Here is a 16444-nt window from a genome sequence, read left to right as displayed (position 1 = left end):
TTTGATATATGTGTTTGATTCCTTTAATGAAGAGAAAAGAAATGAATAGCTTTATTTTACTACAATAAAGAAGAAATGAATTTATGTTCATAATAAAGTTAATTATTGTGAGTTAATGATTTTGTTTTGAAGTAATTTTAAAATTTTTAATTTAAATTAGAGATGTAGGAATTAAGTTGGCTCTTAGCTATTGGAGGCTCAATAAGGCGTTTAAGTAGATATTTGTCTCATTATACTCGAGAGATTGTTTAAATTAAATATGAACTAAAGAAACATAATTTTATTATTAATTCAAAATTTTACTTTTTAAAGTGTTTAAATTTATTTTTCATGCTTACCAGACACGGTAAATTGAAATTGAAATCTAAATGCATGATTCAAATTTATGAATCCAAATATAACGTAATTGATTTGGTTACAAACCACTTCAAAAACTTGATTTGATAAAAAAATTAAATTATTCACTAAATAAATTAAATTTAAATTTATTAATATTCGATTTGATTTTAAAATAAATTAAAATGAAGCCAAGGATAATAATGTGAATGAGTGCGGAGTATATAAAGGCTTAGTGAAAATAATGATAAAATATCTTCATTAAAGTTATAAAAAATTAAATAGGATGAGGGATATATTCAAGTTTCTCGTCTCGAGTCTCTATTATATCAATATTTTCTACATTTATTACATTATCTGTAGAGACCTAATCGTTGAGATTGTCCTTAGCTTGTCCCTCTCTCTCTTCACTCTCATTTCCCTTCTCCCTCGGGAAGTTGTCATCTATCCAAATAAAGTCTTCAAAAGTAAATTGTTTCACTAACTCCGAGTCTTGATGTTATGCGAACATCTCCCCACTTTGGGCTACCATCTCCTTAAGTTCTACGTCAAGCTCAGCAACCCTGGTAGAGGTGGCCTAGACCTCCCCAGCTTGAGCCTGTAGACCTAGGACTTAGGGATGCAGTAGGGCCACCTGATCCTCGACAGTCTTTGCCCGATTCTCAAGGACCATCTTGGAAGTATTGGCCTCATTCATCTCAGCCTGTAGCTTATCCATCGACTCTAGAGTCTCCTTCATTGTGCCTTTCACTTCACCTACCCGAGTATTCGCCTCAAGCATTCCTCGACTAAGAGCCTCCTATCGGTCATTTGAGTGGCAAACTCTTGCCTCAAGACTTTGTGGTGCTCTTTGACCACATAGGCGCAGAGGGTATTCTCTAGGGCAGAATGCGTGACATTATCAAAAAGCTTATCCATCTCGAGCTTGTTCAAGTGGCAATGATCCTCGAGCCTCAAGTCACTCTTGATTAACAGAACGACCAGAGTGGGATAATTAAGGAGAGAAGGTGTCCGGTTTAGCGCCAATGCTAGGTGCTAAATGCTTAGAGGCCATGAAGATTTAACCCCCACGTCCACAGAAGCAGGGTCAGAAGGAGTGGGGACAATAGTAGGAGACTCGAAAGCTGGGGTAGAAGCAGAGGCACCCAGGCTAGAAGACTTAGGTTGCAAGTGGGCCGACTCTTATGCTATAGGTTGGGCCGGAGGAGGAGGAAGCATGATCACTTCTTCTGCAGAGCAAACACACTTGAGAGGGGAGCAGTAGCCCCGGCAATAGAATCTTTGCGGGCAATATATGCCACTTCAGCAAATTTGCTCCTTAACCAAACCATATCTGCGAAAATTATAAAGTAAGTAAGTAAGGCAGTTTAAAATCTAAAAGAAGACAAGAGTACCCTGATCTCTAGTCAGGGAAGTACTCTTCCCATGGCTAGGAAGGCTGGGCATGTGAGGACCTTGAGTCTCGATTGCCTACAAATGGCTTTGCTAAGGCAAAATGGCGCTCCTCACCGCCTAAGTGATGTCCATTTTCTTTAGGGACTTAACCTTCGTCAATAGTAAGGCTAAAGGCTCATTCTCATCCCTCCTCGGTCAGATCTCGTCCTTCCTCAGCTCCACTCATAAATGCCAGCTCATTTAAAGGTGATCAAAACCCTCGGACGTCCGATGATGAAGTATACAAAACTTATTTTTTCACTGCTTTAATGAAGAAGATATCCGATCGAATATCGTCTGGCATTTGTACCCGCTAAAAATCAGAACTCTTCATTTTTGCGGATATCTAACTAGTACAATTGGGATAAGAGTGCTACACTCGGTTTGATATGGTTATTAAGACAGACGAATTGGAAAGCCACTAAGATTCTCCAGCTATTAGGATGCAACTGGACAACTGAAAGGTTATGAAACCGAACGATATTAACAAAAAATGGGTCATAATTTTAGTAAATTATATTATTTTAAAATGAAACCAAGGATTGTGGTATGGTGGAACTGGAACCAGCCTTATGGCCTTGTTTAGTGGGACCAACTTCCGGATTATGGTCTGGTGGAACCCGCCATGATCTTGTTTAGTGGGACCAATGCCGGATTGTAGTCCGACAGAACTAGCCTTGTGGTCTAACTTGGCAGAACCCGCCTTGTGCCTTTATTTGGTGGGACCAATATCTCTATTGTGGTCTGGCATAATCCGCATTGTGATTTGACCTGACTAAACTCGTCTTGTGGGCTTATTTAGTGGAAAACCCACATTGTGGTCTGGTCTGACGAAACCCACATTGTGGCCTTGTTTAGTGTGATCAACGTCCGGATTGTGGTCTGGCGGAACCCGCCTTGTGACTTAGCGACTTGGCCTGTGGACCAACTCCCAGATTGTAGTCTAGCAGAACCCGCCTTATGGCCTTTTTTTAATCGTTTTAAGGAAGGCAATCCCATCATTCCTTACCCTTGAAAAACACAATATATAAAAAAATATCTTGTTAAATGTTATAGATAAAATTTTCTCAGATTACATATATTTTCATTACTTGGCCATCTAAATTGGCTAGACTATAAGACTAAGACTCTAGGTGAATAACCTTTGAGATCCTGAATAGTCTTTCCTGAATTTCGCTAAGCTTACCAAATCAGTTGTTACATCCATGGTTTGCCTACTTCCCCTGATCATCACTAAATCCTTTCGCAATTACATGAATAATCCCCACAGACTCTCGGTTAGGGATGGTTTCCAAAGTTATTACCTCGGTTTTTAGGTCTCCTTTCTTCTTTATCTTTCTCGGCAAACTTTCGAGGAGCGTCGTCCATTATCAATCTCTCGATCTCATCTTTCCGTTGCTGAAACTCCTCCATCGTATGATCATGATTTTTGTGAAAACAGTAGTACTTGGTCCTGTCTTGTCTCTTCGCTTTTCCAAGATTGAGTTTGGACGACCACCTGACTTTTTTGTGATTTTAATAAAAAAATACTAAATTATTAACATTAAAATATAAATTTTATTTGTGATTTATTTTTATGTATAATTATTTATAAAATTATTTGCACCTTTATATTGTTATTAAATATCATTTTCAAAAATAATACTTAAATAGTAATATATCTGATAAAAATAATAAAACTTACCATTAAAAAATTTTACTACTATTTTATCTTTAGTTAAACCTTACTATTAAAATCAGAAATCAAATTGACCTTTTATACATTGAAAAATAATTTAGGAATTTAAATTTAAAAAAATTACATAATAAATTTATGAAAATTTAATGAAAAATAAAATAAAATGTTCAGCAATTTTTTTTTATTTTGATTCATTTCCATTTTTCAGTTAGGTTAATTAATAATTTATTAAACTTAATAAAATTCATAATTTAATTTCTATTATTTTAATAAATAATTTAATTCTTAAAGTTTAATTATCTCAATAAAAAAATTACATTAAATTTGCTATTAAATTATAACAATTTAATCTTTTAAAATTTATTTTTTATAATAATTCAATTTTTTTAATTTATAATAATTTAATATTTATAATTTTAGTTTTATAATAATTTAATTTTTTAATTCAAATTTTATTTTTTTTAATTAAATTAATTAACGATAAATTTAATAAGAAAAATTTTTACTAATAATTTAAAAATTAAAAAATTTATTTTTAAAATAATAGAACTAAATTATCAATTTTACTAAAATTTAAAATCTATCTACAAATTATCCTTTTAATTATTGTTGCCGTACAGAATCATCTTCTCAGTTACCCAACGCCTGACAGCTAATTTTTTGTCCCCAAACCCAACGTTCAAAAAGTCGGTAAAAATCAATTGTTTATCCCCAAACCCAACGTTCAGACACCTGTAAAAACAATTGGTCAAGAGTACATCACACATGATGCAGTGCAGGAGTACTATGCAATAGAACGATAGAAAACGGTCGAGTTTTTCTGTGGGGTCATGTTAAAAGAAGTGGGGCCACGAGGTTAGTAGTCACTAGAAGCCACAAAGCCATTTATCTAATCTCAAGATTCAAGAAGAACATCGTGGTTTTAGATCAGCGGCTGTCTGGCATTTGTTACTGTCGTTGTCTGACACCTGGGCCCACTCTCACGACCTCCATCTCCTCTATTCTCTCTCTTCCCTCCGTTTTATACACACTCACTTGCCATCTCTGCACTAACTCAGAAACGCCTCTATCTCTCTTTCTCTTGCTCTGTTTCTCTACGAACCAGAGCATGGAGCGCAGTTTCATCTTCTACCTGCTCTTACTTCTTTGCATTTTCAGTTTTGCAGGTAATGGGGTCTCTAATGGAGCATTTGGTTTGGTTTCTTCCCTTGGATTTTTGACAAATGTGCTTTACATTTTGCAGATGCGGGCTCAATCGGGGTGAACTATGGAAGGATAGCGAACAATCTACCATCGGCGGTGAAAGTGGTGCAGCTCCTCAAGTCTCAGGGTCTGGGTCGGGTTAAGGTATTCGACACTGATCCTGCTGTTCTCAGAGCATTATCAGGATCTGGGATTAAAGTTACTGTCGACTTACCCAATGAACTCCTCTACTCTGCTGCCAAACGCATGTCCTTCGCCTTCTCGTGGGTTCAAAGAAACGTCGTCGCTTACTACCCATCTACCCAAATCGAAGCCATTGCCGTGGGTAACGAAGTTTTCGTTGATCCGCACAACACTACGAAGTTTCTCATACCGGCCATGAAAAATATCCACCAAGCTCTGGTTAAGCTTAATCTTCATTCCGCCATTAAAATCTCTTCACCTATAGCACTCAGTGCTCTCCAATCTTCTTACCCATCATCAGCCGGAGCATTCCGACCCGAATTCATTGAACCCGTTTTCAAACCCATGTTGGATTTCCTTCGGGAAACCGGTTCATATCTCATGGTTAATGCGTATCCGTTTTTCGCTTATGAGTCGAACTCGGATGTCATTTCTCTGGACTACGCTTTGTTTAGAGAGAACCCGGGTGTGGTGGATCCGGGTAATGGATTGCGGTATTTCAACCTTTTTGATGCTCAAATCGACGCCGTTTTTGCTGCTATGTCCGCTTTGAAGTATGACGACATCAGGATGGTTGTGACCGAGACAGGCTGGCCGTCAAAGGGAGACGAGAATGAAATAGGTGCTACCATTCAGAACGCAGCAGCGTACAATGGCAATCTTGTCCGTAGGATTCTCACTGGTGGTGGTACCCCGCTAAGACCCAAGGCAGATCTGACCGTGTATCTCTTCGCTCTCTTCAATGAGGACGAAAAGAACGGCCCCACATCCGAGAGAAATTACGGCCTCTTTTACCCCAACGAGCAAAAGGTTTACAATATTCCTTTTACTGTGGAGGGCCTCAAGGATTACAAGGACAGCCGGTCATCGGTATCCGGTGGTCAACAGGTGACAACTCCGGTTGTCGGCGGCGTATCCAAGAGCACTACCGGGAATACATGGTGCATGGCGAATCAAGACGTCGGAAAAGAAAAGCTGCAGGCAGCACTAGATTATGCTTGTGGTGAAGGAGGAGCGGATTGCCGTTCGATACAGCCAGGAGCCACGTGTTACGATCCTAACACAATCGAGGCCCACGCGTCTTACGCTTTTAACAGTTACTATCAGAAGAAAGGGCGGGACATTGGCGCCTGTTATTTCGGAGGAGCAGCTTACGTCGTCACCCAAGTACCAAGTGCGTATTTTAGCTCTTCCCTTTATATTTTTATAGCTCATGTTAGAAAAAAACATACTTGATTGATAGCATGCGTCTGGGGTCCACCAAGTGTGCGACAATAGTGAATGGTGCACGCCAGGTTAGGGTTAACTAATGTAAAAAATGGCAGTAGTGTCGGAGAATCTTCCATTATTGATGACGTGGCATGCAGAAATTGGAAGATGACGTGGACCGGAGTAAAATTTTTGGTCACGTGGGTTATGCAAAACCGTGGAAAGCAACATGTGACTTTTACTTTAATAATTTTTATTTTTAATATATTATAAAATGCGGAAAATAATAGTAATAATTTTCATTTTTTTTAATTTACTCCTTTGCAGAATATGGGCAGTGCGAGTTTCCGACAGGATACTGAAGAAGAGGAAATGAAGTAATGGGATTTTTCCATTAACAGAAGAGATTAGGGGAAGATAGGAGTGGCTGAATTGAATTGAATGTAGCTCTTAATTTTTATTTTCTGGGGGGTGTTTTTAGTAATTATTTTGGGGGGTGTGATTGTATTAAAGTGTAGAGTAGTTGGAGTTATTTAGAGAATTAAATAGACTACTTGATTTTTCTGTAATTATAAAAGTTGAGTCATATTTGTGTTTGACTTTCTCATTTCCAAATATATTTCTATCCGGTCAAAATTAGTTGAGCTGTCTGATTAAAATGGTTATAACAACATAGAAAGTTGATATATTTAGTAAAAACTCAATTTATAAAAACATTTTTATTATTAAAATTATTTAAAATAAATAAATTATATAATAACATTTTAAAATTAAATGATAATATAATAAATATCATTAAACTATTATATTATAAACATAAAAAATATTATATACAAATAAATAATTTATTTTTCTTTGTAAGCCGTAGAGTATATATCATGATTATTATTTATTTATTATACATATATAATAAAATTTGTTTTTAATTGATCGATTGAAATTTGAGACTGATAAAGTCTATTTAAAAATAAAATATAAGAATTAATTTAATATTTAATTGTATAAATGGAGCTTGCGATATAGAGAATTTTAAATTTAATTTTTTAGTTTTAAAAAATATATTAAAATATTTATAAATATTAAAAAATCTATTAATTAATCTATTTATTAATTTTTTTAAGTGCTGATACTATTAGCTGTAATGATTAATTAATTTAATTTTTATAAAATTAAAAAAATAAATTAATAAATTTTATTTATACCATAAAAATTAAACAGTAAATACTAAAGTTAATAAATGATTACTTATTAAATTTTTTGATAATTTAAAAATGTTTTAATGAGTTTTTTAAATTAATATATTAATTAATAAATTTGAGTGATTAAATAATTATTTTTTTATATAAAATTTTTAAATAAAATTTTAGACCTCATTTTAAAGAGGAAAAATAGACCTTTGGGATGTTGATATTTATTTAAAGCAGAGATGAGGAAAGACTGTTGATGGATAAAGAAGTTGACATCCAAGAGATACGACCGTTGAGGATTGATGATTCCATGGCCCATGAGAAATCTTATAAACACCATAAATATCCTCATTGCCTAATGGTTGAATCATTAGCTATTAGCTTCTTTATCATTGCATATGGGATCTTAGGATGCCTCTTTCAAGGTTTGATTCCTTTTAATCTTTTAAAATCCGTTTGTTTTTTAGAAAATAATTATATTTAGAAAACTTTTTTCAATTAAAATAATTTTTGTGAAAATATTTTCTAATAAAATAATTTATTTTTTATTATTAAATTTTAATTTAAAAAATAAAATATATTAATAAATTTATATATAAAGATTTTAATAAATTTTTGAAAGTATAAAAAATTTAATAAGTAATTCTAATAAATTTTTTTGTCAACTCCAAAAAGTGGACATAAATTTCTGCCTTTTTCTTTACAGGTAGATCCCATGTGCATCACTACCTACTCAAATTATTTCTTATAACATGCATTCATTTATGAGTTTTTTTTTTTCTTTTCTGTATAATTGTTCAAGTAATTAAAAATTATTTCATAGTTCGAAATAAATGATTTTTTTTTTAACTTCTCCTGAAATTTTATTTTATTGGTTAATTAATATGATCTGAGTTTCTATTGAAGTGGTAGTTAGCTGCATATTTAATTAAGCTGCATATTTTGTAAAAAGTTTATTTATAAAGTTTCTTCAGAAATAATCCTTTATATTAAATGGACTTCATAATATAAAAAAATAATAGTGAATATTTGAATGATACGGTAAAAGTGGATGTGGTTTTGATTTAAAAAGATATCATTGAACATATATTGTTATGAAATAGATCAAGAATGCTATTGTTATGCCTTTTTAATGTTGGTAAATTGCATCCGAGTTTTTGAAATTATTTGAGTTTTTGATTTGAAAGCTCATGCCTTTTTTTAATGTTGCTATATTTGCAATGCTATTTTTTGAAAATATTTGAATTTTTGTATTCCTATCGGTTTTTATATATATGTAAAGGATTAAATTGGCGCTTTGGTGTGATAATAAATGTGAGTTATTTGTAGTTCTCAGGTAATTAAGGTGCATCATTCATGTAAAACAGTATTGTCGTAAATCATAACAAGGTTGTCTATATGCATATTTTATAGGGTAGGATGCATCATCGGTACATTGTAATCCTATTAATTATTTTTTAAGAGTAGCCTTACTTTAAATTAGAATACAAGGTAATATATAAATGCACTAGAAGTAAGAGCAGTTTGCTTGTCTTTTGTCTATGTGAATTTATTTTAAATTATAGAAGTAGATTCATTATCAATCTATCAATTTCTCTAGTTTATTGTATCCACAAATATTTATTGAAATTACAATGCTTGAGATATATTGTCACAGTTAAAATATTGCCATTTTGGTAATTTGAAGTTGACAATTCTTTAAAATTTGGTATGGTCTTAGAATAATATACCTATCAATTAAAAAGTTTGTGTTTTGTGTTATGTACCTTGTGGTTCAAATTAGTTATTAGTATAATTTGTGTAACTAATAATTTGGAATCATTTGTAAGTCAATGGCATGGCAATAAAACATACCTAAGGAGCTACAATTTCTTTATGCAACCAATGAAAGGCAAGAACATGTGAACTAAAACAAACCAGTAACCCCTAAAGCCACTAGAAGCACAAAAGTCACTGGACGACCAAAAGTAATTCAGAAGAAAAGATAAGGATGAACCATGTAAAATGGGTAAACTATCACGAAGGGTTACAAATGAGCTGTAGTAGATGTCATCATGTCTTGCAAAGCACTTGTATACGAGGTATATATATTTTAAAGATAGACATGTCGTTATGTGCTTCTAGTAGGTTAATGGTTATATAATATAATATACATATTTACTAACTCTATCATCATACATTGTAATAACAATTAATGTCTAAAAGGAGGAAGGTGAGAGTGAATAATACTGCAATCCCAACTAAGATTGAAGATGTTCAAGCAGAGGTACAACCATAAACTTCATTAAGTATGATAACTTGTGCAGACAATTCTTAATTAATCTGTAGACTTTGTCGTCTTTACTAAGTTGTAGACAAATGATGCACATCAATCTTGAAACAAATATCTCCCAATAATATACATTTCATTTGATATTCCAAATTCAAAGTCCAAATATGGTGTATTATAATTTATCTCTATATTTTGAGAGTTTTCAAATATGTTTTTGCAAGATAAATCTATTATTTCACTAGGAGCAGATGGGTTAATCGAGTGTTTTTGGAATGTATAATATTTCTTATGTACCCCAATGTATAAATATGCAAGTCCAATAATATGTTGAGCATGTTGAGGTACATTCAGCTACGAGCTTCACGTGGGGTTAAGGAGGGCCATAAGCCCCTGAAATTTTTAATTTTTTTAGGGGTATTAGTGTCATTTCACACTAATATCTCCAAAAACCTAAATTCTTTCCTCTGTTGTTTTCTTACTTCTACATAAGCCCCCAGACTCTTTTGTTTTTTTGGTCTCTCAATTTCTATCCAATAAATTTCATTTTAATTCACAAATTTTATTTCTTCAAATCCACTATCCATTATTCATCTTCTTTTCTTTTTCAAGATGAGTTATTATCTCATTTTATTTTTTTTACATTATTCTTTATTGTTAAGAATTAATTTATATTTTTTATTTATTTCATTATGTTGTTAATGTATTATTGTTTATTTCGCTTAATTATTAGTGCTATTATTATGATGGATAGTAGTTTAGTCAAAATTTTAAATATTATTTTTATGGATAATAATTTAATTTAATCAAAATTAATAAAATAGTATAAATTTTAAATAAAATTTTTATGGGTAATAATTTAATCTAATCAAAATTAAAATTTTTTTTATAAATATTAACTATTATTTTTATGGATAATAATTTAGTGTAATAAAATTAAAAAATGATGTAAATATTAAATATAGTTTTTATGGATAATAGTTTATATCTAATTAAAATTAGTAAAATTATGTAAATATTAAATATATTTTTTGCGGGTAATAGTTTATGTCTAATTAAAATTGAAAAAATTAAATAAATTTTAAATATTTTTTAATGGGTAATACTTTAAATTTTGTCCAAATATGACTTTATGGGTGAATTAATAAAATATTATTTTTTAAAAAATAAATTTTAATAATAGATGTTAAATTAAATTATTAATGTATTTAAATTATGTATATTATTATAGGGATGAAGCACTTCTTTAAAAGAAAGTCGACAAATGCATTGTTATTATCGTCGGTCAAATAACATGTTCAATTAACTTCACCCAAGTAAGTAATTATTGAGGATTGTGAAGTTGATATTAAAAATATTCCATTTGATCTAGGACTTCAGCCTAATATAATGAGGTATTCGCCTAATATTAGAAATTAGGTACGCAGAGCTTACCTACTAAAATGTTCGTGTCAACCACGAAATCATAAATTTCCTTAAAGAGTAGATGAAAATCGAAATAGAAGATTTATTGTGTCTTAGGTTTGATGAATTTGGGAGTTGATTAGAATATAATATAGCTAAAGATGCCGCATATTATTTATATTGTTATCTTTTTTCATCTAGGCGTAGTGAAGGGGACTATGATGCTTTTGTTACCGAAGATTTTACTAATTGTAGAAAAAAGTAAAGATTGAGAGAATATATAAGAAACCATAATAGCGATCATAATAGATGTCGTTTAGTTTGTTAAGATTTAATGAACAAAGTTCAACACATTGAAGAGTCTATTTCAAAATAATTAGAAAAGTCAAAGATTAAATATCATTGTAGATTAAATGCATCGATTGTTTATCTCTGTTATCTCTTGATGCAAGATTTGGCTTTTCGAGGGAATGATGAGTATGAAGATCATTAAATCTATAAAATTTTATTGAATTGCTGAAAGTGTTAACTTTATGTAATGAGAAAATTAATAATGTGGTATAGAAAAATGCTCCTGAGAATTTGAAGCTCATAAATCTTTATATTCAAAAAGATATCATTAATGCATATGCAGTTGAAACAACAAATGCTATAATTAGAGATTTGGAGATGATTTATTTTTTATTTTAGTTGATGAATGTCGGGATGTATCAATGAAAGACCAAATGGGAGTTATCATTCGTTATGTTAATAAATTTGGATATGTTGTTGAAATTGTGCGTGTCAATGATATTAGTTCATCATTACTTAAAAAAGCTATAGAGTCTTTAGAGACTTTATTCTCTACCCATGGTCTGATTGTATAAGTTTGAGAGGCCAATGATATGATAAAGCTAGTAATATATGAGGAAAATTTAATGGGCTTAAGAGTTTGATTTTAAGGGAGAATTCTAGTGCTTATTATATCCATTGTTTTGCTCATTAATTCCAACTCACACTTATTATTATATCTAAAAAAATTCAAGCATAAGCATTTTTTTTAATACCATTGCACGTTTATGGAATTTTGTTGGAGGTTCTTGTAAAAGAAAAGACATGTTTCGGGAAAATCAAAGAGAGAAAGTAGTTGAAGGGATTGAAATTGAAGAAATAGCAATTGGACAAGGTTTAAACTAAGAGATGACAAAAAAGAGACCGGGAGATACTCATTGAAGTTCTCATTATAGTACATTAATTAATTTGATACATTTGTTTTTATTTATAATTGATGTTCTTGAGCATATTAGTGAAAATGGAAATGATGATCCACAAAGGGGTAAAGCAATTGAATTGCTAGATGTTATGAGTTATTTTGAATTTATTTTTGTATTGGTTCTCATGAGAAAAATTTTTAAAATCACTCATGACTAATCACAAGTTTTGCAAAAAATGGATCAAGATATTGTAAATGCTATGCAGCTAGTTAAAGTTTCCAAATGCTGTTTGCAAATTATAGGAAATGATGATTGTGAGTCTTTACTATTTGAAGGAGTGCAATTTTGTGCTAAACATGATATAGTTGTATTAGAGATGAATGATTTATACACAATGAAAGGGAGATTAATAAGAAGAACTGAAAAAATGACAAATCTTCATTTCTACCGTATTGAGCTATTCTACTCTGTCATTGATATGCAGCTTCAAGAACTTAATAATCGTTTTGATGAAGTGAATACAAATTTGCTTTTATGTATGGAATATCTTGATCTTAAAGACTCATTCTCTACATTTGATGTGAGGAAATTGATTGAATTTGCAAAATTTTATCCATGTAAATTTTCTCCGGTTGCTCTATTTGAACTTAAATATCAATTTGATAATTATCTTTCATATGCATATGGACAAGAAGTTTTATGATGTGAAAGGAATTAGAGCTCTTGCTAAAAGTATGTTTGCTACAAAAAAGCATATTGTATTTCCTATATATTGGTTAAACTATCATTATTCTTACCCGTTGTTACCGCCACAGTTTAAAGAGCTTTTTCTGCAATGCATATCATTAAAAATCGACTCCGCAATAAAATGAGAGATGATTTATTGGATGATTATTTGGTAATTTATATCGAAAGAGATGTATTTGTAAATGTTGATAATGAAAATATTATGAATAGATTTCAAGTAATGAAAAATAGATGATAAATATTGTAATTTTATTGTAACGGCTTATCAACTTTTTATAATGTATTTTTTTAAAGTATATTATTTTTTAATTATTTATTTAATTTGGGCCCTCTAACTAAAATTTCTGGATATGTCACTGAGTATATTATATTAATTTTTAGTATAGTTTAGTTCATAATAAATATACAATAACTAGAGTAAAGAATACTAAAATTTTTCTAATGATTATTATAAACTGTATATAAATTACATGTTCAATTTGCTATAAAAATGCAGCTAGAAATTGTTGCAGCAATTTGCAATAGATGGTTATTGTAACAAATTTACTGCATATTGTTATAATTTAGACTAATAACAGAATGTTGCAATTTGCTACAGCTACAAGCTATAGCAATTTGCAGCCACAAGCTCTAGGATCTACATTGTAGTAACATATTATTGTAGCAAGCTATTGTCAAAAGCTGCAGGAGCTGCAGCAGCTATAAGTTGTAGATTATTGCAATAATTTATTGTTTCAGCTTATAACAAATGCAGCAATCTGCTGCTTGTGCATATTGATCTATATAGTACAAATAAAAATATACACATTAATTTGAAAAATTGCTTCTCATGAATTTTTAGAGTGAAAAAGCTTATTTAATGTGAAATATGTAGGGTGAAGCTTCAATAGAAGCATCAATTCATAAGATACAACATAGGCAGCAAAGAAGAGTAGGTAGAGTCAAACTAAAATCGAGAAAAAAAAGCACAAGACCAACTATGAGACATGGCATCTTCTTTAATATGGAAGATGGGTTTGCAACTTTTAATACAAGTAAGAAAATATATGTTACATGTATTATGCTTATGAACCATTAACTGTAAATTCATATACAAATCCTGCTTTTTATTTTATAACTTGGTGTTGTAGAAGAGATTGATCACCTGTCCTAATCCAATCCCAAATGAATACTAGAGGAGGATTGGTTCTGGTATGCCTCAACAAAGCATCATTGCTAATCCACAATATGGGAGATTCAAAGCAAAGGGACTTTAATGGAAAAGAAAAGAGATTATTACTACAAGGTAGCTACGCAAGACTAGATTGAAGAAAATGACAAATGTTAGAAGCAATAAGATTTTAGAAGAAAATATTGAAAATTATACAAAAGTACCGTGCACAGAGATATAACGGCCTCGTGGACTACAAGCTGCCAAAACTTATAGGAAAAATGATAAGAAAGAGTGAAAGGAATCAAAGCAGCCAGTTTGGAAGCCATGAGATAGTTTAGAATCTTTTATCTATTTTGATTTCAACAATGTATAATTTTAATAGTTATTAGATGAGGGTGAAAACATATTTTAGTCGTAGATAGTTCATACAGTTTAGATACTTTTGGTTACTTTTTATTCTTTTTTAGACATTTTGTATATGGGTAAGTGATATTAGCAAATCAAGGTAGTTCTTTTTGTAAAGGTTTAATGATATATATTATACAAATGCTATTTTGTATCTCTGTTTTTATGTACATGGATTATGTCTATGTATTTTTATTATCAAATACAATTATAAGTTTCAGATGTTGAATATTATTGTTTATTTTTGCATAATTTTATAGTTTTATAATTGTATAAGTATAGTTTCATATAAAACAACTTCATGCATAATATTGTATAAGTCATATTTCACAATGTTGTCTTCAACCTATCAATTCATATCAATATGTAAAAATAGACCCTGCATAAATTAAACCAATAACCATAAATCGAAATTTACAAAATTGGTTGTCTCCACAACAAAAGACCTTATAATCCTAGTTACCTAAACACAAAATTTTTTATGGTTCTACATTTACATTGCACTTAACATAAAATCTTCATTTGCGTCCAGTAACATACATACCTACTAGGCAATAATAACTTCAAACGATATACCTCTTTTTTAAATCTACACTCATCTTCACCCACTATAATAATTAATATCTCTCTTCAACTCAACCAAATTGAATTTCAGATTCAAAATTTGATCTCTAAAACTCATGCTTCTTAACATACTCAAGGCTCTCAAATATTCAATCTCCTTTTTCAATTGAACTCATTACTCTTTTAACTTGTAAACCACATTTGGTATCCTCCTAATTTGATTTCCTTGTTCACATATCACTGTTTTTTTCCTCCCCTGAATGGAACATCATGCCAAAAGAAGAAGTCGCAATTTTGATTCTACAATTTCACACCAAAAAAATAACAAAAATTAGAATTTTAAATCTAAATCTCAATAGATTCAAGTAAAATAAAAAAAAAAATCAGCTTTTCTTCATCAATTTCCTTCAAACATTTACAGAACTTATAAATAGAAAACCTAAAATTCAGCAGCTTCAAGCAATTAAAAAAAAAACTTAAGCTTAGAAAAAAAGTTTGTGCTTTTCTTCATCAATTTAACATAATCGTAATCGGGTTCATGGGTGAGTGGTAGCTATTGGAAGAGTAAGACGATGATCTCGACATTTTCCTCAGACTTAATTACTATAATGTTGATTTGTTCCCTGAAAATTGATTTTTATCTTCTTGTTTCTGATACAGCCACTTGTTTACGCTGATAGGATAAGAAATGTACTGTTTAATTGATTAAAAATTATGGAGTTGACATTATTTTATTCAATAATTGATTTTTTTATTCTCTTTCAGGGGAGTATAACTCAGTGTATTGGGTCTGATTGGTGCAGACATTTTTTGACTTTTTATTGAAACTTCAGTGAAAAGTGGCCGAACAAATAAAAATGGGTATTTTTGACCCCGACGGATAGTTTGGAAGCATTTTTGGATTTATGCTGTATAAATATATCCTTTTGATGGGCGTCAAAGTCATCAAAAAATAATCTATCCAAATCTAAAAAATACAAATTGTATATAGGGTAAATAAGATCGAATCTATAAGGAATTGACACTAAAAAAAGTCCCCAATCAATAACTAGAAAAACAAACAATAAAAGCAAAAATATGGATTTTGATAAAGGGTGAAACTAAAGTAAAACAAGACAATTAAGGTAAGCAATAATCAAGAGGAAATCAAATAATTAACTTGAGAGAAAATCAATGTAAATAAATTATAGTTGAAGATGAGGATCTGTTTCAATTGTAAGAATTGATCAGTAAAGCAAAAATATCTTTATTTATTCAAATAAGTTAATTCTAGATATGGGAGACGCTCTTCACAACCAACACACATTGTCCATATAATCACATAAAACCTAACAAAGTTCAACTAACCTAAATATGCATTTCTACCCCATAGATCAACTTAAAACTTGTTTAAAACATACAATGAGCTCAAGATCGGCTCTTACCTCTTGCAGATTGAGAGAGAGAGACGACCTAAACTTGGAAACCAAGGGAAAAGAG

The 16444-nt window shown here is 30.9% G+C and overlaps 1 protein-coding gene across 1 annotated transcript; it reads left to right on the top strand.

Moving 5' to 3' along the window:
• The first annotated feature begins 4362 nt into the window (after nt 1-4362).
• On the top strand, nt 4363-6682 carry LOC110629069 (glucan endo-1,3-beta-glucosidase 12). The gene is made up of 3 exons (XM_021775923.2): nt 4363-4614; nt 4692-6008; nt 6371-6682. Exons 1-3 carry the CDS (start codon nt 4557-4559, stop codon nt 6403-6405), a joined length of 1410 nt encoding a protein of 469 aa, XP_021631615.1. The 5' UTR covers nt 4363-4556; the 3' UTR covers nt 6406-6682.
• The last annotated feature ends 9762 nt before the right edge of the window (nt 6683-16444 follow it).

This window comes from Manihot esculenta, chromosome 13, assembly GCF_001659605.2.
Source record: "Manihot esculenta cultivar AM560-2 chromosome 13, M.esculenta_v8, whole genome shotgun sequence".
Classification (NCBI taxonomy): Eukaryota; Viridiplantae; Streptophyta; class Magnoliopsida; order Malpighiales; family Euphorbiaceae; genus Manihot; species Manihot esculenta.
The sequence above is the reverse complement of the archived record's forward strand: the minus strand, read 5'-3'. Positions and strand labels throughout refer to the sequence as shown.